The sequence below is a fragment of the Ochotona curzoniae genome, unplaced genomic scaffold (genome assembly GCF_017591425.1).
Source record: "Ochotona curzoniae isolate NIBS_2020 unplaced genomic scaffold, NIBS_Ocur_1.0 contig_43, whole genome shotgun sequence".
In the NCBI taxonomy this organism is placed as follows: Eukaryota; Metazoa; Chordata; class Mammalia; order Lagomorpha; family Ochotonidae; genus Ochotona; species Ochotona curzoniae.
The window spans coordinates 6,850,373-6,871,941 of NW_024466218.1; the positions used below are offsets into that span (position 1 = coordinate 6,850,373).

Consider the following 21,569-nt stretch of genomic DNA (forward strand, 5'->3'; position numbering starts at 1 on the left):
GGGCGGCCGCGGCCAGCGCCTCCCGCGGCCCCGGAGTTACTTCGGCGTCGCCCCGCCCCGCGCGCCGCGGCGACTCGGGGCAGACCCGACGGCGGGTCTCGGCCGGCCAGTGGCCATCACCGTCCTGCCAACTCCGGCCGAGTTAGGGAAGAACTCGGGGGGACCCTGTTAGAGCCCGAGGGGGCGGAGAATGGAGCTCCCAGAACCGCCCTCCCCCGTTTTTTTGGAGGGAGAGAACCCCAGATTCTGCACACGTGCTTATTGAAGTGGCTGAGGCTGTGGGGTGAGTCGTGGCCCCTGCCTTCTTGAGGCGTTAGCTGTCCAGTGTGGAGACAGTGGCGACCCGTTTAAGTCGTGGTCGATGCTCGCTCGGGGAGAGCTGTGTCCTGCCAGAGCTACGGCCGTGCTGCTGCGGTTTGGGGACACAAAGGTCCTTTATGGTTTTCTGCCTTGGTTGCCTAGGAGCGAGGCTGCGTTCTGAATTTTCGGGGAGTTAGGCTTTCCAAAGTTAACTCACTGTTTAGATGTTTTTGTTTATTTTATGCATTGGAACCACGATGAAAATAGAAGAAACGTCCTCTTTTAGTACCGCCCGGGGCACCATTGACTGACTGCAGATGATCTTAGATGACCTTAGTTTCTCTTCACTGTCAGTTTTGTAGTGTGGCATTTGACGTTGGCCCAACTGTTGCTTAGTTTTTGAACCAACGCGACTTTGGCTTTGCAGTGCCTGGAAATGCAGTGCGCTGACTGACTGCAGCCCGAGAAACTGCTGCGTGTGGACACGTGCAAAGCGTGTTTCTGGAGGGGTCCCTACTCCTCACGTTTGCACTGGAAAAACCCTTAGCTTTTTATTTATTGCTGATAGGATTTTCTTTGCTTAAATCTTAGGAGGTTTACGATGAGGGATTAATTCTGATGATAGCGCTTCTGGATCATTAAATGCTAACAGAAAAACCTGTCTCAGAAGTGTCTTATCCGCAGTGTCAGCCAGATACCGTGGAGAGGTTGCCGGAGGAGGGAGGTAGACAGCCTGATGCGGACCTTAGTTGCTGCACATTTGAGGACGGTTTTGTTTCTTGTGCGGTGGCTCTTTTCAAGGCAGAGCTTCTTGCATCAGAAGGACTTGCTAATGCTCTTTCCCTTGCAATTGCAGTTTATGATTCATTTAGGAACAGAAGCCAATTAACGTGAACTAGATTGTCGCTTTTCATTTCAGATTTCGTTAGCTACTTTGAGAGAGTGATGTTTGGTATGGTGCTTCTTTCTTTGAATCACTCTAGGGGAACGTGTCCAGTCCCTTAATCTTACAGGCATACCTGGGCCCCTCCCTGAAACTTAGTTTTCTCAGAGTACCAGTCTTTTTTTTTTTTTTTAATTTATTTTTATTTGAAAGGCAGATTTACAGAGAGGAGAGACAGATTGAGATCTCAGGTAAGCTTGTTCACTCCCCGGTGACCAAGTGTCAGCTGATGGGAAGCCAGGAGCCAGGAGCTTCTGGGTCTCCCACAGAAGTGCAGGGACCCAAGCATTTGAGTCATCCTCTGCTGTGTTCCCAGTCCATAGGCAGGGAACTGGATAGGAAGTGGAGCAGCCAGGGCTAGAACCGGTGTCCACATGGGATGCTCGTGCTGCATGTAGCGGATGATTAGCTGGTTGAGCCACCAGGCTGGCCCCAACAAACAGGGTTTTTAATTGCTACAATGGTACTCTTTCCTTAGTGCCACTTAGATGAATTATTTACCACTTGAAGGCAGGATTGCTTTGGGTTGTTATGGTGGATTTTTAAGTCAATTTCTGTTTTGTTTATCAACTTCTGAGAAAGCAAATAACTGACATAATTAGATGTTAATATAAGACAAATTCATGTTTTCCTTCTGGGCCTCAGTTCAGAAGGAATATAATTGTAATGGAGATACTAAAAATTTTTGATTAAGCATGATAATATTCTAAAGATGTAAAGCAAGATTTTGTGTGGTGAACTCTAGTATGTGTTAAAAACATACTGTATGGTTTCTGGTGAAACATTTCTTATAAATCTGAAGAAAAAAACCAGTAATGGAAAGAATGATCTGTATGTACTGCATATTATGTTTTTGTACAAGATTATAATGAATTTTATGAGACTAATCTGTCTTTAGAATTCTTTTTCTTATTAAAATGAGCTGGATTTTTTTTTTGTGTAGCATCATGTAGCAGAATTAACAAAAAAAAATGTTGCATGCTTCCTTAAATGCTTTTATGTAACATGTAGTGATTGCTTTTGGAGTAAGAATGTATGGTTAGGAGATCTGGTTTAGAGATCTTGTGCAAGCTGTGTGTATTGAAACATCTTTTTGATTTCTTGGGCTTGTTTTTATTCAATGCACTAGATTTACAATAAACTTTTTCTAATTTTATTTCAGATGTTGGATGAAAATAACCATCTTATTCAGTGTATAATGGACTATCAGAATAAAGGAAAGACCTCAGAGTGTTCTCAGTAAGATTAAAAAAAACTTTTGTGATTAATTTGTTACTGTCCATGTCTTTACTGAGGTATAATCTGCGTACTGTACATTTCACCTCTGTTGAAGTGTGCAATGCAGTGTTTGACAGTATACTGCTGGATTGTGCTGTTATCACTCGGTCGATTTGAGAACCTTTTCCTTGTCACCCAGAGAGGCTCGGTGCTCAGTGATGCTCACGTCCCATTCTGCCTGATCCTTCACTCCCTGACAACCTGTAATCTACTGTTTGTGTAGGTGTATCTGTTGTAACATTTGGTGTTGATGAATTCCTGCAGTGTGAGGATACTTCAGAAAGTTCTGGTGGTCCAGTCCTAGAGGTAGCGCAGTGTGTCAAGCTGCTGCCTGTGGTGCTAACAGCCTCATGTTAGGGGCGCGGGAAAGCAGTGAAAGATGACCGAGTGTTGGGAGACCCCATGGAGTTCCTGGCTCCTGGCTCTTGCCTTCAGCTTGGGCTAGTCCTGTCTTTTGACAGCTATTTTTGGAGTGAACCAGCAAATGGAAAATCTCTCTTGCTCTGCTTGTCAAATAAATATTAAAAAAAAAAAAGTTTGTGAAAATTGCAATTGAACAGTAATGTCAGGTGCAAAAGCATTAAAATCCATGAATTCTTTTCAATAATCCACATTTTCCTTGAATTTTTGAGTATCTCTTTGTAATAGTCTTTTTTTGTTTTAAGTTTATTTGCGAGGCGGACGTGGAGGGAGCACTAGCAAGTGACCGAGCTCCCAGGGACTAGTCCACTCCCCAGGTGCCTGCCGTGGCCAGGAGCCAGGAACTCAGGCCAGCTCTCCCACATGGCGTCCAAGGACACAGCTGCTGGAGGCATCACCGCCGCCCTGTGGGTCTGCTTCGGCAGGAGCTCAAGGGGGTATCGAACCCAGGCCCTTCTGTGTGGGATGATAGGCCGCGTGCCTGTGCCCGATAGGAGTTGATAGACTTTGTCATATGCTTTTTGAAGTATTTCCTTCCTTTTTATGACCAAAATCTTTACCAGTAGGCAGCTTCTCAAATTCTCTTCATCAGTGATGGGCATTGGTTTTTTTTTCCCCCCTCGTCTTAGCACAGAATACCATGGTGAATATTTATGTGGTTTTTCTTGATTTTTACGCAAAAGAGATCTATGCCAGAGTAATGGGTACCGTTTTTTTAAATATCTGTTGCAGTACATTGTTAAAGAATGACTTCAGTTTTGTGTATAAGCTATTGTGTAGAAAAGTAGATATTCAAATATGTAGGGTATTTATTTATATTCATATATGTGGATGAAAAGGTTTGTGTCTGGTAAGTAGGGAGAGGTGGTTTTTCCTGAGGGCCACGCTTTAGGATCTGGAAGAGTTAGTACAGTTAGGTGGCGTGCTCTGGTGGACTGTGGAGTGGTAGAGTAAGCGTATGATCGAACATTCAGGAAAAGTGTCCAGTAGAAAATAAATGTGAGCTGTACATGCAATTTAAAATTTTCTGTTAAACTAAGAAGAAACAAATGAAGTTAATAGTAAAACAATCATCTCACTGTATAATCACTATAAAAATGTAGTGAGATTTTTATACTTCTTTTTTCATACTAAGCCTTCGAAACCCATTGTGTGTGTTGCCCTACATCTCATTCTGAATTAGCCACGTTTCGTTGTGCGCTGGCTGCGCTTAGACAATGCAGCCTTGGAGTATTCTGTGTTCACCATTGTTTTGGGCCAGATCTCTCTCCTGGATCTCATTGTTCTAAGCAGAGAATGCCAGCGACCCTGGCTCTCGGTGAGCTGGTTTCTTGTCATCATTTGTTTCGCCCCATGGAACTAATGAAGTTTCCGAATAAGATATATTTGTCCCAATATTTTGTAAGTTCGAAAGTCATACATGTGTTTGGTTTCTGTAAAACACAGACATGTAAAAGTTGGTAATTTTTTCTTTCCCACTGCTTCTATCTCCCCGCCTTCATGGAGGTAACTACTTTAAATGACTTATTAGACATTATTCCAAAGGTTTTTCTGTGGATACGTGCATATGTGTTTACATGTTCCTGTTGTTTTTAATATTTGTGTAGACTGCAGGTTTTAGATGGAATTGCTAGGTCAGCTCATGTGAATTACCAAATTATCCTGCAAAAAGATTGTATTGATTGGCTTTCCGCCGGATTTCCAGAGCCCTGGTTTTCAGTTACTTCTGTCTGCAGTGACTAATAGCCTTAAAAAAAATTTTTTTTTGATACACATGTTTGATCAAAAGTGGTATTTGAAAAAGCCTATTCTTGTGAGACCTTCTTTGAAGTTCCCTAATTGATAATATATTAGCCCATGTACTGTGTCAATTTATTTTGTTAAAAATTTACTTATTTTTTTATTACAAAGTCAGATATACAGAGAGGAGGAGAGACAGAGGAAGATCTTCCGTCCGATGATTTACTCCCCAAGTGAGCGCAACTGCCGATACTATGCCGATCTGAAGCCAGGATCCAGGAACTTCTTCCGGGTCTCCCATGTGGGTGCAGGGTCCCAAAGCTTTGGGCCATCCTCGACTGCTTTCCCAGGCCACAAGCAGGGAGCTGGATGGGAAGTGGAGCTGCCGGGATTAGAACTGGCGCCCATATGGGATCCTGGGGCGTTCAAGGCGAGGACTTTAGCCACTAGGCCACACCACCAGGTCCAATTTATTTTGTCATATTGTTTTTGTGAGACACCTGAGAATAATTGGAAGGTTTTGTTTTCCATAATCTCAGTGTATCTCAGAAATGAGCACGTAGTCTTAAAATGCCAGTAGGTGCTTGCTGACGGAGAGCGCGGGCTGCCGGCTCCTCTCCCAGCCCTGCCCGCCTGGCCGCTGTCCTCGGGGATTTATTGTGGTTTGGAGCCCTGTGCTAGTTACAGTGTAGTACTCCCTGTGTTCTCAGTTTAGCTTCATCTGGAACTATTCCTCAGTCTTTTATCTTTTATGATGTTGATGAGCTTAGACCAATTATTTTGTGGAATCTGCTATTTTGGGTCTGGTAGATTTCTCTGAGAAAATTGACATTGCAAACTTTGTGGCAGGAGAACCACAGATGTTCTGCGTCCTTCTTGTCCATCTTCAGTAGCCACGTGGTTGCTGTTTGTCCCAGGATTGAGATAACATTCATCTCTTAGTCATTTTTCATTTATAATTCCTATGTATCTTATTGGGGAGATAATGAGACACTCATACATACTTCAGCACATAAATAAATCCTGGCAGGTGACAATCATGACATGATTAATTTAGTGATGATCAAGTGATGACTGGACTGTTCTTCCTCCTAAAATTTATTTGGAATTCTATATCCTAATTGCCTGTTTATTCCTTCATTTATGTGTTGATCTATAGATGGCTTTATATATATATTTTTTTAAAGATTTATTTTTATTATTTTTTATTGGAAAGGCGGATATACAGAGAGGAGAGACAGAGAGGAAGATCTTCCGTCCGATGATTCACTCCCCAAGTGAGGGCAACGGCCGATACTATGCCGATCCGAAGCCAGGAGCCTCTTCCGGGTCTCCCACGCGGGTGCAGGGTCCCAAAGCCTTGGGCCGTCCTCGACTGCTTTCCTGGGCCACAAGCAGGAAGCTGGATGGGAAGTGGAGCTGCTGGGATTAGAACTGGTGCCCATATGGGATCCTGGTGCATGCAAGGCGAGGACTTTAGCCCCTAAGCTATGGGCCCCATTAAACAATTTTTTAAAAAAAAGATTTATTGGGCCCGGCGCGGTGGCGCAAGTGGTTAAAGGTCCTCGCCTTGCACGCCCGGGATCCCATATGGGCGCCGGTTCTAATCCCGGCAGCCCTGCTTCCCTTCCAGCTCCCTGCCTGTGGCCTGGGAAAGCAGTCGAGGACGGCCCAAAGCTTTGGGAACCTGCACCCGCGTGGGAGACCCGGAAGAGGCTCCTGGCTCCGGATCGGCATAGTATCGACCCGTTGTGCTCACTTGGGGAGTGAATCATCGGACGGAAGATCTTCCTCTCTGTATATCCGCCTTTCCAATGAAAAAATAATAAAAATAAATCTTTAAAAAAAAAAAAAAGATTTATTTATTTTTATTGGAAAGTCAGGTATACAGAGAGAAGGAGAGACAGAGAGCAAGATCTTCCGTCCGATGATTCACTCCCCAAGTGGCTGCAATGGCTGAAGCTGAGCCCGTCTGAAGCCAGGAACCTGAAGCCTCTTCTAGGTCTCCCACACAGGTGCAGGGTCCCAAAGCTTTGGGCCGTCCTCAACTGCTTTCCCAGACCACAAGCAGGGAGCTGGATGGAAGTGGGTCGGCTGGGACACAAACTGGTGCCCATATGGGATCCTGCCGTGTGCAAGGCGAGGACTTTAGCCACCAGGCTACCATGCTTGACCCTCATAAAATAGTTTTTGAAGACATGATCATTTTGCCTGAAAGTATTTTCTAATTAAAAGTAGTTATTTTATGAGAACAGCATATGTTGTCGGAACTTGACAACATAAATATTTAGTAATAAGAGAATGAACACCATATTTCTTCCAACCAGTCATTTTTCATTGGTAAGATGTTTGAATGTATGGCTCTATCTAACCTTGTCTACAGATAAGCCCACTGATATAAGTGGTAAGGAGCTGTGGAGCTGGTGTTTCCACACCCTTTTCTGTTTAAGCTCTTGTATGGCTATTGGGTTGATTTTATATTAACTCTGTGGCATTGCTTTGAGCATTTTCTAAATCAACCTGCGTTTGTTTAAATCAGCCTTTTTTATTTTAGGATGACTCAAACTACTTCAGAATATTTCCTATAAAATCATGCAAAAAGTCATTATAATTTAAGTGAATTTGCTTTCTTCTGTTAGACTGGAAGATAACTTGTTCTGTAAATTATTCCTTTAGTCTGACAGATATGTTCTTATGATCTAAAAAAAAATACATTGAGGGTCTGGCGCGGTAGTCTAGCAGCTAAAGTCCTCACCTTGAACACACTAGGATTCCATATGAGTGCCAGTTCTAATCCCAGTGGTCCCGCTTCCCATCAAGCTCCCTGCTTGTGGCCTGGGAAAGCAGTCAAGGACAGCCCAAAGCCTTGGGATCCTGTACAGCTCCACACAAGTGGGTGATGTGTTCTAATTAAAATATACTCCTTGGTATTTAACACATGGTAAGAGGTGGAATTGTGTTTGTCAGTCTCCTCTCAACATCCCCGTGGACTATTGAGGAAGTTCTAGCTGGTGGTTTCTGTGAGTGCCATTTGAAGGTGTTCACTAACACAGTGAACCATAGCGTACCTATACTAGTCATGTCTTGGGGGTATAGATAAGAATCATTATCAAAGAATGTATTGTACATGATTGGGTTCATTTCAGAAGCAGTGCAAAATCACACACTTACTGGTCGTGAAAGTTTATTTGAAGGTCAGTCAAAAGACATTTTTTTAAAACCAATAAGCAAAGAGTGACAAAACTATAACCGGAAAAAGATAATATAGCAAATAATTTATTGAGACGCCTTTTTAAAAAATGAATGTTTTCCTGTTTAAATTCTAATTTTTTAAAAGATTAGTGTATTTTTATTGGAAAGGCAGATATACAGAGAGGAGGAGAGACAGAGGAAGATGTTCTTGTCCATTGATTCACTCCCCTGGTGACTGCAGTGGCTGGAGCTGAGCCAATCCGAAGCCAGGAGCCAGGAGCTCTCCCGGGTCTCCTACGCTAGTGCTGGGTCCCATGGCTTTGGGTTATTGCCACCTGCCTTTCCAGGCCACAAGCAGGGAGCTGGATGGGAAGTGGGGCTGCCGGGATGTGAACCAGCGCCCCATGGGATCGTGGCGCGTGCGAGGCTAAGGAGAGTTTAGGCGCTAGGCTATCACTCCGGGCGTGAGATTCCTTTTGTGATGTCTGTTTCAGAAAATTATCTTGGGATCTGAATTGAGATACTTTATTTAGTTGAATATGTTCTTCTGACTCATTTTTTTAAAAAAATTTTATTTTGTATTTTTGGTAAATGAAATGTTTGAACAGCCTAGTCATTTGTTGCCAATTTTTAAAAATGGGATTTGCTTGTATGCATGCACTAACACCAAATGCTGGGAATGGTATCACAACTAGCTCTAAGCGAGGCTTGTGTGTATAAGTTTAATAGTTTGGAAGAGAGGCTTAACTGAAAGTGTGCTTTAACTACATCATACTAATAAAGAGAATTTGCTTTACCAATCTCGGAGGTGTTGGTATTCTAGAATTTTTGCCATTTCTGCGTTTTATCAATTTTTTTTAGCATTAGATATTACCTGTTTGTTTTTTTCTGTGACTGCTGAGTCTTGATCCATGGGCAGTGTAACCACAGAAGGCTTCGGTTCATGGTCCTGGCTCTGTGAGAGAGAGAGGCAGTAAAATGTGTTCTTCACACCTTCTCTTCCATTCTGACCCAGTTAGTTGGTTATAGTTGAGTTTGAGGCTTTTGTCAAAATGAAGATAGGAGAAGGATAGGACTAATCATTTTGCTGAATTTCTTAATTTTACTCTTAAAAATGCCAAGTGTACTCTGTAGAAAGCTGGGTTGCAGGCCAGCTAGTTCATTTATTGTCTTGCAGTTTTGTTGGCATTCCCTTTAAGCTGTAGTTAAGAGCTTGCACCTTGTGTTGGTCTGTGAATTGACTTATATGTGCAAATAAAGTAATTATATGTAGCAAATGCTATGATCCTTAAAATCATTATTAACTTCCAGTGTATTATTTGGAATAATTTTGCACAAGAAATAGGAAAAATTAAACTATTGTTGATGTTTTCAAATAACAAGTCTTATTAAACAGTAAGAATGGTTAGCATGCTATTTGTATTAAATAGATAGAATGAGATTATTTTTTTAATATTGGTATCTGTTTTGTTTCAATAGGTATCAGCAGATGCTGCATACAAACTTGGTATACCTCGCTACAATAGCAGACTCTAACCAAAACATGCAGTCTCTTTTACCAGCAGTAAGTACCTTTAAAATAGTGTGAAGTACAAGCTAGTCATTCTTGGTATAAAACATTTTTCTTTATGGAGTCTTCAGTTTTTTTAGTAAATTCTGGCTTACTCTGAGAGTATGAAAGTTTTCTGTGTAATCTCAAGCTTTCCTTTTATTGTTTTATTTTCAGCATTGATTTAAATTAATTCACCTAGATTTGATTCATTCTCTGCATAAGTGATTTGTTAATAAATTTAAAGTGTTTCATACCAAATAACAGATGTTGTGTAATTTCACCAGTCAATGCTTCTAATATACATTTCTTGCAGATAGAAGTATTATTCCACTTGATAAAATTTACTGATTTCTTAATATGTAAGTCTCAACGATGTTCTGTTTGTAGTTTTCAACCATTGCTTTAGAAAACGTTAGCATAGCGTCAGAATCCAGAAAAAGTCTGTCTGTATAATTGCACTGGCTGACTTCTGTGTTAGTCTCATCAGTCTGTGTCATTTTATCTTTAGGTTTATGTTTGTGTGTTGAAGAGGCTGGGATATATGTTGTAGCATTCCTCACTTGTGAATTAGGTGTGTTGTATTCTGCTGCTTTTAGCATGTGCCTACATGTCTTCATGTAAGCTCGTAATTAGGTTGGTAGGCTTAATTAGAATTAGATTTAGTGTTTTTGTCTAAAGTTTTTCATTGGTGGTGGGGTGTATTTCCTGTTGCGTCACATCAGGAAGAACATGTTGGATCATTTCATTTTTGGTAACGTTGAGATTGATCAGTGGGTCTAACTGTTCCCACCCTGGTCCAGTTCCCTCTCCGCCAGGATCGGCATCGCTTCAGGACTCATTTATGCTGATTAGCTGGATCCTTTATTCTATTTCAGGAGCATAGAATAGTGTATTTCTGGTTTTATAACTTATCCTGTGTTTATTAGCTGCAATTGTTTTTTAGAAAGGACCTCCTTCCAGCAAACATTTGGATATACTTAAAGAGTCCCTGTGGAAAGTTCTAAAGGATTGATTTGATTCTGTTACTAGTTTTTGGGCAAATTGTGAAGGCAAACTCAATATTTATGTTTGTTTGGTTTTCTTTAAACTTACGGTTTTATAAATTTTTTATGTCTAAGTCTGTTAGAGTTATTCCTCGTGATGCTCAAATGGTCTTTCTTTAATCAGGGCAAGTGCCTCCACTTGCCGTTTCTGTCCTGACATGGCTCCGGCCTTCTTACAGCTTCTTTTCTTCAGGATTTCAGAGAATTATCCGCAGGCTGGCTTATGTTCCTTTCCTGAACTGGAATCAACTAGATTTTTAGTTTCTTTTTCTGCCTTTAACAGAGTTGATTTTGAGACCACAGTGTGAATGATTGGGGCATTGTTATTACTGAATTTGCATTATGTGTAGGCCTTTTTGGTGTACAGAACTGACACATGGGGATTTTTTTTTTACAAAGAGTTAACACTGAGTTTACAAGTGTTTCTACATCAGAAAGGATTTTTACTTAGTTTTTTTTTTTTAAGATTTATTTATTTTAGTTGGAAAGTTGGATATGGGGGGGGGAGATAGAGAGGAAGATCTTCTGTCTGATGGTTCACTCCCCAAGTGACCACAACAGCGGGTGCTGTGCCGATCCAAAGTCAGGAGCTAGGGGCTCTTCTGGGTCTCCCAAGTGTGTGCAGGGTCCCAAAGCTTTGGGCCGTCCTTGACTCCTTTCCCAGGCCACAGGCAGGGAGCTGGATGGGAAGCAGGGCAGCTGGGATTAGATCCGGTGACCATATGGGATCCCGGCGCATGCAAGATGAGGACTTTAACCATACGCTGTTGCGCTGGGCCCAGGATTTTTACTTAGTTTTGATTTTACATTTTTGCATCTCCCCTTTCCTAAAAAATCTTGTTTCCTTAATCACATTATTCTAGTTACTTATTTTCTGTATTCTTCTATGTAAAATCCTTTCAGTAAAACTATACCAAGATTACTGAGTGAGAATATCTAACACATTTTGAACTTCAAATAGTTATATGTGTTTATATAGTTATAATAGTTCTATTTAATAGTTATATATTTTTTCATTTGTTTAATTCTGAGGTTCACTTGTAGGAACCTCATTACCAACCTGGTAGAATTTATTTTTATGACTAATGAGGAGGTTTGACTTTGTTAGTTTACATTTGGATAGACACACTCCCAACTTTGCTAGCAAAATAAAACATCTTCTCGCTATTACCATGTTCTCTGTGTCACATCAGACACCGTTTGCGTGTGTGTGTGTGGGTGGTGGGGTCTATGTCTGATGACTATTCTGTTCTGTTTGTCTGTTTTCGTAAATTCTACAACCTTTTATTTGATGTTTTTGAAAAGTTCATATTTTTTTATTTCTTTTTTAAGAACATCTGACTCTTCATCCTTTGCACTTCCATACACACTTAGATATCAGTTGTTATTATACCATGTGACGTAATCCTGTTGGGATTGATAATGAGATTCCATTGACTATATGTCTTTAAAGAACCCAGGCTCTGGAGTAACTGTGAAGACGCAGTGGGTTAAGCCGACAGGTGGAATGCCTGAGTTCCCATAGCAGTTCCTGCTTCGGGTCGTGGCTGCTCTGCGGTTTTCATCTAGTGCCCTGCTTGGGCAGCTGGGAGGCAGCGGATGGTGACCGAGTACCTTGATTCCTGCTGTCTGCTCGGGAGCCATGGCCTCGGCCCAGCTCTGAGCCGTCCCAGCCGTTGGCGAGTGAACCAGATCTTCGTCTCTCCTTCTCTTCCCTGTCATTCTGCCTTACTAAGACAGAAATGAAATCTTTAAAATATTTCTTGTCTCTAGTCATTTATTTAATTCTTTATTGTTAATCCATGAAGTTGTAAATTTTTCTGGAGAGGGTCTGATCCTCTAGATACGTGATACTGGAGGGCATTTAAAATATCTTGTTTTTAAGTTTTCTATCTGCAGTTGTTGTTTACATGGAAATGCAGTTGATTTTGAGTCTTACTGTCTTAACTCGTGTTTTTAAATTTTTTGGGAGTTGCTTGTTTGTTTGCTCTTTTGGCTGTTTGCCATGTGTTTTGATGTTTTTAATTTCAGTTTTGTTTATTCCAAATAATTTCTTTTCTCTTGTTGAATTCATCACTGGCTCATGGATTACACAGTGACATAATTTTTCCCACGAGACTTTTGTGTTTCCTTTTTGTCACTTACGTGTTGGTTACTCAGTGGCGTGTTTTTTCATGGTGCTGTAATTTGTTGTTGATGTTGTTGTTATTGTGGATGTTCTAATTTATACCAGTTGTTGACCTTGTTTCATGGTTTCTCAATTAAGGAAATGTATAGTGATAGAGTACTGGGGTCTGTCACATACAGATATGGGGGTATAGTGGAACATGCATCCCTGCTTCCAGACGAAAGATGGACTCCCAATGAAACTGTTGGTCATGTGTAGGCAATGGGATACTGGACTGTCTGACATTGTCTGTACCAGCAGTGTTGGGGTACACTTAAATAAGATACTGATGCAATTATAATTCCTTAGGAAGGATTATGCAACTGTAGCAAAATGGGAAAAATATGTCGGGGGTGGGAGTTAAGGGGGGAATCCCAGCCTATATGAAATTGTACCACATAATTCAAAATTAGAAAAAAAAAAGACAGCCCACAAATGCCAGATCTGGACTAGGCCATAGCCGGATCCGGAAACTGGATCCAGGTCTCATGTGGTGGCAGGAACCCCGTTACTTGAGCTGTTTCCAGTGCCTCCCAGGTGGGTTAGCATGAAGCTGAAAATTTCAGATCTACTCTACCATTTAAAATTATTTTCTGCTATCTTTTTTTTTAATATATATATATATTTAATTAATTACATTGCATTATGTGACACAGTTTCATAGGCTTTTTTCTGCTTTCTTTGAATGTGAGCCTACTCGATGTTGTTTGTAACCCCCTATTAGCAAAATTCTCAGCTACCCCCCAAATCCTCTTGCTGAGAATGATTGCATACTTACCAGCTAGATGCTGCAATCAATATGTGCTTTACCCACTCATTTGTCTGTTGCACATTTGAGGGGAAGCTATTTTGAAGTCCAAGAGTTACAATATTTAGAGTTGTTATGCATCCCTGCATCCAGACGAAAGATGGATTCCCAATGAAACTGTTGGTCATGTGTAGGCAATGGGATGCTGGACTGGCTGATGTTGTCTGTACCAACAATGTCGGGGTACACTTAAATAAGAGACTGATGGAACTGTGATTCCTTATGAAGGACTACACCATTGTAACAAAATGGGAAAAATCTGATGGTGCGTGGGAGTTTTGGGGGGAATCCCAGCCTATACAAAAATGTACCACAGAATTCAAAATGTAAAAAAAAAAGAAGAAGTAAAGGAGAAAAAAAACCCAATATTTAGATTTCTTAGATCTGTTCTATTGATTGTCTAGTAGTTGTCATACATGTTGTGTTGTCTTCCTATGTATCTGGGTACCTTGGTTGAGAGTCAGATTATTTGGGTTATTTGTTATAGAAATGATTTGCTATACAGGGGGATACTATTTTCCTGGGAGCATTTGTTATTTCCTTCTGCCCAGTGTCTGGGGTTAATTTGATTGTACTTCAGAGGTGAGGGATTTTTCTTGGTGTCTCCAGCTGAATTGAATTTGTTATATAGAATTTAAGTCTGATTTGCCAGGGATCTCACTCTTAATAGTCTTTGTACTTCTGTTCTTCCCTGTGTATTACTCCTCAACTTTTTTTCTTTAATAGATTTCTTTATTTACTTGAAAATGGAGAGATCTTCCATCTGCTGTTTCACTTGCTAGATGTCTGATGACCTGGGCTGGGTCCGGCTGACATTAGAAACCTGAAGCTTCTTTGAAGCCTCCCACGTGGGTGTAGGGATGCAGGCCCCTGGGCATCCTCCACTGCTTTCCCAGGTGCATTGTCAGGGTGCAGGACTGGAAGTGAACAGTGGGGTCCTATATGGGATGCAGACTTAATCTGCTATGCCTTAGTGCAGGCTTCCCTTCGTGGTTTTTGTCTGGCTTTCTGGGTAGGCCAGCATGCTCATAACAAATATACCTCCCAACTTTAATTCATCGGTTCTGTATTCCTTTTTTTGGATCTTGGCTTAATCTTTTTGTTGTTGCTGTTTTATACTTTGATATTTTGTCTAGCTTTTTAAAACAAATCTTTGGTTGAGGATTATTTGAATGATCTGATCTCCCTTTTCCTGCAGGTGTAGTTGAATTCTGTTTTGCTATTTATAGAATACTTGTTACTTGTATGGCTTCTGAAATATGGTTGTTTGCAGCAATAACCAGTGCCTGAAGGATGACCATTATGTGTTTGGTTTTTTAAAGTACTTTATCCTTGGTGGGGCTAACACAATAGCTTAATTGGCTAATCCTCTGACTACAAGTGCCAATATCCAATATAGGTACTGGTTCATGTCCCATCTGCTCCATTTCCGATTCAGCTCCCTGCTTGTGGCCTCAAAGCAGTTGAGGATGGCTGAGACCCCATAGTCTTGGGACCGTATACCCATGTGGGAGGTCTGGAAGGGGCTCCTGGCTTTAATTCATCTGAGCTCAGCCCAGTTCTTACCATTGTGGTCATCTAGGGAGCGAACCAGTGGATGGAAGATCTTTCTGTTTTTCCATTTCTGTGAATCTCCCCTTCCAATAAAAACATCTTTTAAAAAACATTTTATCCTTGGAACACGTTAATGTATTAGTAGCATTCTGTGTGGTTGAGGAAGCTATGTATCAGATAGATTTAGTTGTGTAGGGACTTATGGTTGGCAAGTGGTAGTGTTACCACTTACCCATTAGTGAACTCTTTGTTCTTCTGAGAGAAAATTTTGCTTTATGTTGTCATGTAGTGTTGTTAGGATAGAATGGAAATAAAAATCTCAATTTACTCTGGGTCCTCAAATAATTTGAAGGTACTTTTTATGATTGAATTGTACTGCTTGTCTTACTGTATTGTTATGGAAATCAAATGCTTTACTGATTTTTGCTTTTGTGTTGCCTAATGTCATTGCCGTACATATGGGTTAAGTTTTAAGAAATTTAGAGGAGTAGATTTTTTCTTAGGGGAACTGAACAATAGGTTTAAGTGGCATGCTGAGAATTTAGTGTGTTATAGCCATGGCAATGTAAATAACTTGGTGGTTCTTATCAAATGTTCTGACATTTCTGGCAAATATGGTAGACTCTAAACCTGTTCTGATCAGTCCTGGTGACTCAAGAATTCTTACCTAGATCACTGAGGGCAGAGAAGAGGACATTTTTCTCTAGGTAGTGGTTTTTTTTTGTCTTAATGAATTTACCTACTTGTTTGTTTTCCCTTAAGCTACATGGATTATAACTTTTTACTTTTTTAATTAATTAATTTTTGGTTTGTGTTGTCCTATGATACAATTCCATAGACTGTGGGATTTCCTGTTCCCCTCCCTAAGCTGTCACCCCCATTGATTTACCCTCTAGTATTGCCATGGGTGGTCCTTCATGAGCAGTCATGAATCCGTCATTCTGCTGTTGAAGCATTTGCTGACATTGTAGGCATGGACAGCGTCAGAGAGTCCAGCTTCCTACCGTCAGGATATATTTACCAGTTTCATTGGGAGTCGTTTGGTCTGGATGCAGAGATGCGAACTGTACTGTGTCTCCACATCTGGACGTCAGACAGAGTTATAGAGAGGGAAGGCGAGACAGAGATCTTCTCTGTGCTGATTCACTGGGCTCCAAAGGACCGCAGCGGCCAGGGCAGGGCCAGGCTGAAGCCAGGAGCTGGTTCTTGAAGGTGGGTGTAGGGCTCTGACACATGGCCCATCTTCTGTTGCTTTCCCAGGAACATGGAAACTGGGTTGGAAGAGGAATAGTTAGTATTCGAACCAGTGCCCAAATATGGTAATTGTGGTGTATGCCATTGCATCACAACACTAACCTCAGACTATAACATTTAAAAAAATTATATATTTGAGGGCTCAGTATGGTAGCCTACTAGCTAAAGTCCTCACCTTACACACGCCAGGATCCCATATGGGTGCTGATTCTAATCCCGGCAACACTGCTTCCCATCCAGCTCCCTGCCTGTGTGCTGGGAAAGCCGTCGAGGACGACTCAAAGCCTTGGGACCTTGCACTCTATAACTCTGTCTTTCAAATAAATACATAAATCATTTTAAATTTTGTCATTTCTTCAACACCATATAGATCATGCAGTAGCATCAATTTCTACAAGGTTTTTGATTTTCATCACTTTTGTAATGCACTGGTAATTTTGTACCATGTTGTTCGACTTCATGTTGTGGAAACTTTTCTGTTTTTCTCCCTGTTGTGTACTGTGTTTTCTTGCTCTGTATTTAAGGGGATGTATAACAGAAGTGTATTGGAAAGGCGGATATACAGAAAGGAGAGACAGAGGAAGATCTTCCGTCCAATGATTCACTCCCCAAGTGAGTGCAACGGCCGATACTATGCCAGTCCAAAGCCAGGAGCCTCTTCTGGGTCTCCCACATGGGTGCAGGGTCCCAAAGCCTTGGGCTGTCCTCAACTGCTTTCCCAGGCCACAGGCAGGGAGCTGGATGGGAGTGGGGCTGCCGGGATTAGAACCGGCACCCATATGGGATTCCGGGCATGCAAGGCGAGGACCTTAACCACTTGCGCCACTGTGCCGGGCCCATAGGATTTATTTATTTTTATTGGAAAGGTAGATGTACAGCAAGAAGGAGAGAGAGAGAAAGATCTTTCATCTGCTAGTTCACTCTCCTAGTGGCCACAATGGTCAGAGATGAGCTCATGTGAAGTTAGGAGCCAGGAATTTCTGCGGGTCTCCCATGCAGGTGCAGGGTCCCAAGGCTTTGGGCTATTCTCTACTGTTTTCCCAGGCCACAAGTTGGAGCAAGATGTGAAGTGGAGCATCTGGGACATGAACTGGTATCCATATGGGATCCCAGTACATGCTAGGCAAGGATTTTAGCCACTAAGCTACCATGCAAGACAAGGACTTCTTTCTTTTTTCTTTTTTAAAGAAGATTTATTTATTTTTATTGGAAAGTCAGATATACATAGAGCAGGAGAGACAGAGGAAGATCTTCCCTCCAGTGAATCACTCCCCAGGTGGTCACACCGGCCTGTGCAGAGCTGACCAAATCCAGGAGCCCTGAGCCTCTTCTGGGTCTCCCATGCGGGTGTAGGGTCCCGAGGCTTTGGGCCATCCTTGACTGCTTTCCCAGGCCACAAGCAGGGGCTGGATGAGTAGCAGGGCTGCTGAGATTAGAAACGGTGCTCATATGGGATCCTGGGGCGTTCAAGACGAGGACTTGAGGTGCTAGGCTACCATGCTGGAACTGCTTCCCTTAATGTTGGTATTTTACTACAATTTTATTTTCTCTGCAGTTTTAAGAAAGGCTTATAGTGTTGTCTTGTCAATTTTTTTTGGTGTGCATTAGATTTGTTTTTTTATTTTAATTTTGAAGTATATTCCTGCAGATTCCTTTGTTCTAGAAAGAAAAGACAATTACTTTCTATATGCATTTATGTGACATCCTAGTGACTCAGGGTTGAATAAGCTCTGTTTTATAGAACTGAGGTAAAGTGTACCATTGGATTTGTTGTTCGGCATGCTTACTGTGTATAGCACAGAATGGCAGAGTGCGTACTAAAACTGGTAAGGAGATAGCTAGTCTGTAAAACATCCTGGGTCCTCAGGCTTTAGGAAATTTGCAAAACCGTCATACTGTGAAAGCAAGTTGAAAATGTTGTTTGATAGGCAAATTCAGATGGTCAGATTTCACCGGTAAGACTGTCTTCTCTGTTAGTTGTCTGTTGGGATGAAGATGACATGGTGACACTTTGTGAGATTATTGAATTGAGGAAATCAGTTGGTAGGGCCTGAATATAGATTCTATGTAGATTTAAGGTGATGGCTGAGGACATCCTTTTAGTTCCTGGGGAGTGAATGAAGTTTGTAGGAGACATTGCTGCGATGTTTCAGTTGTGTGTTGACCTTGTTTTTCAGAAACTGAGTGTAAGAAGTGGGAGCAGCATGATATCATTGAGGTTTTTTGATCAGGTTTTGGTTGACGAATAAGGTTCATTTGTATGTGAAGTAGATGTTGATTGTATGTATAGGAGTTATTTCTCTGGCAGCGTGAGAAAGTGCTATCAAAATAATGACAGATATTTTGAACACATTTTAATATTGTCATTTATTTCTATGTCACTTTAGTGCCTCCTTGTGGAGAACTATATTAACAACAGTTCATTATAATTACACAGATGGATTATTAAACAAAAAATTGTATATTGTAATACAGTTATACTGAAAATAACTTTCTGTAGTTTTATAATAAAACGTTAAATTTGAGCTTACTAATTACCAAATATTCAATTTCTGTATCATGTTATGCAATAGTTATTATATATACTTTTGAAATATCCATAAATGGGTACTCCTATTTTTAAAATATTTAAATACTTTAAATATTTAAATCTGCTTTTAAGATTTATTTATTTGAGGGCCCGGCGCGGTGGCGCAGTGGTTAAGGTCCTTGCCTTGCACGCCCGGGATCCCATATGGGCACCGGTTCTAATCCCGGCAGCCCCTCTTCCGATCCAGCTCCCTGCCTGTGGCCCGGGAAAGCAGTTGAGGACAGCCCAAGGCTTTGGGACCCTGCACCCGCGTGGGAGACCCGGAAGAGGCTCCTGGCTTCGGATCGGCATAGCATCGGCCGTTGTGCTCACTTGGGGAGTGAATCATTGGACGGAAGATCTTCCTCTCTGTCTCTTCTCTCTGTATATCTACCTTTCCAATAAAAATAAAATAAATCTTAAAAAAAAAAAGATTTATTTATTTGAAAGGCAGAGTGACTGGGACAGAAACACAGAGAGGGGTTTTTCCGTGCGCCAGTTCACTCCTGAAGTGGCTGCAGGCGCTAGGACTTGGCCAGGACTTGGCCTGGCTTAAGCCAGAAAGCTAGCATACCATCCAGGTCTTCTACAGAGTGGCAGTACTAAGGTACTTGAGCCTTGTTCTTTTTGTTTTGTTTTGTTTACACAGTTGAGAGGCATGCATGCCCGGATGGGCCTGTGATTAGGGTGGGGAGGGTCAGGTATGGAGGAAAGTGGGTGGGACAAATATTTCAGCTTTTTTCTTTCCTTCTGTGCCTGCAGGGGGCAGGAGGAGGAGAAGGCCACTCCTTTCTGTCAGATGACTGGGGAATGACAGTCCTTTGGTGATGCCCTAGAGACCCTGATAAGGGGAAGAGTGTACTGAGCATGTTAGTTGAGTGTTCTTGATAGCCCTGAGACATTGGTGGTTTCATTGCTCCACGGTTTAGAAAATCTCCCAAGGTCTGCTGGTTGACAAAGTCCACCTTCGTGCATCCCTAGGAACATGCTGCAAAGCTTAGCCAGGATGCTTTCCCACCCTGTTCTGTTTTCTGTCTCCTGATGAGGCACTTGATGTCCCCTGCTGGCCTAGGTGAGCTGCCCATCACGTCCCACATGTGCCTCTGGGCCTGTTGTCCACTGCACAGGCATTAGCAGCTGAGAAAGCCTAGTCCTGATACATTCATTGCAAGGTCAGACCACACATGCTGTGATTTTCCCTGTGGCCAGAGTCTAAGTCCAGTGATTCAGTAGGGGATTCCCGTGTCCCAAGAAACCTTACCTGGGGTGGCTTCAGACTTGAGCCTTCTGTGCACCAGTCAGTGCAGGGTCAGGTTCAATCAGTCACCTGCAACAGCTAATGCGCATAAGGTGGATCCAGCTTGGTCAGTTCTGCCACAGCCCCATATCTCACATGAATCGATGGATGCTGTGGCTCAGCCCAGCCAGCCTGACACAGACCCAGTTCTTACACATACCAGCGGGTACCGTGGCTTTGTCAGAATGACCTCAACAACTCCTGCCAGGACCACCCCATCCCCATTTTTGTGTGTGCCAGTCTTTGCTGCAGCCTAGCCCTTCCAAGCCCTTATCCCATCTGACTCTCTTGCACACCTACGGGTGCTACAGTTTAGTTCAGCCCAACCTGCTCTTAGATCTGACCCTCAGGTATGTCAACAGGTGCCACCGCCTTGTCTGGCCTGACCTGCCCTCAGCCCTAGTTCTTGTGCTTATCAGTGGTAGATACAGCCCAGTAGGGGAGTACCCACAGTTAACCTTCCAGGCATGTTCCCTGCCTTGAATCTTGCTCTTGCTGGGGTTACTGTGGTACAGCCTGGTTGGACTTATACACAGTCCAGGCCCTAGCCAGCCTTGCCATGGCCTAGCTTTGCTGGCCCACACCCATTCTAGCCCTCATGTGCACCAGTGGGTACAGCATTCCAGCCCAACCTGGTTATGCCCAAACGGGCCCAACCCCAGTCCCAACTCTAATGATCAGCAGGGGAGGCGGCAGCCCAGCAAGGGAGTCCCCGAAGTTCCTCTATCAGGCCCACTCCCAGCCTTGGGTCTTGAGCGTGCTAGCAGGTGCCACCCAGTCCAAGATTGTCCTTCCCTAGTCTCGGCATTTGCCAACAGGTGCAAAGCCAACTTTTCCCCATTCCCAGCTCTCACTTTCAGGTGCAGCAACATAGTACAGCCTGGCCCACCCCCAAGCCCTCATGTGAATTTGTGGATGTCATTGTCCAACACAGTCTGACATGTACCCTATCCTGGCTCTGACTTAATGCCAGCCAGTGTGTGGTGAGTGTAAGCTGACCTACCCAGCCCACCCCCAGACCCGGCTCCCGCATGTACCAGTGGGTGTTGTAGCCCAACCTGGCCTAGCCTGTTCCCAGCCCCAGTTGAGAATGTTCTGCTGCTTTTTTATGCACATTAGTAGGGAGCTAGACTGGGATTTGACTTAAAATCACAGTATGCTGGTGTCATAGTCTGCTTTTTAATCCACTGTGCCACAATACTAACCTCTGTTACGTGGCAGGCATAGTAAATTAGTGATCATATAGCAGGTTGGAAGATGGTAAGAACTATGAAGGGAAAATAAAGTAGGGAAAGTTATATTGGGAATGCTGGTGCCACAGTTTGTAATACAGAATGATAGGGGTAGACAACTAACCTGAGAAGATAACATTTGAGGGAAGACTGTTGTTGGAAGCTACTGAAAGGCTTTAAGAAAATGAATTGATGTAGTTTAATAAGCTCATCTGACTTC

The 21,569-nt window shown here is 42.5% G+C and overlaps 1 protein-coding gene across 4 annotated transcripts in view; it reads left to right on the forward strand.

Annotated features, from left to right (window-relative positions):
• The window catches only part of SS18 (SS18 subunit of BAF chromatin remodeling complex), a 68,083-nt gene that overhangs the window by 558 nt on the left and 45,956 nt on the right, over nt 1-21,569 (forward strand). For all 4 annotated transcript variants that reach the window (XM_040984850.1, XM_040984853.1, XM_040984851.1 and 1 more), the window contains exons 2-3: nt 2,406-2,482; nt 9,353-9,437. In XM_040984850.1, the coding sequence (XP_040840784.1) occupies nt 2,406-2,482; nt 9,353-9,437 (162 nt within the window). The remainder of the gene's footprint in view (nt 1-2,405; nt 2,483-9,352; nt 9,438-21,569) is intronic.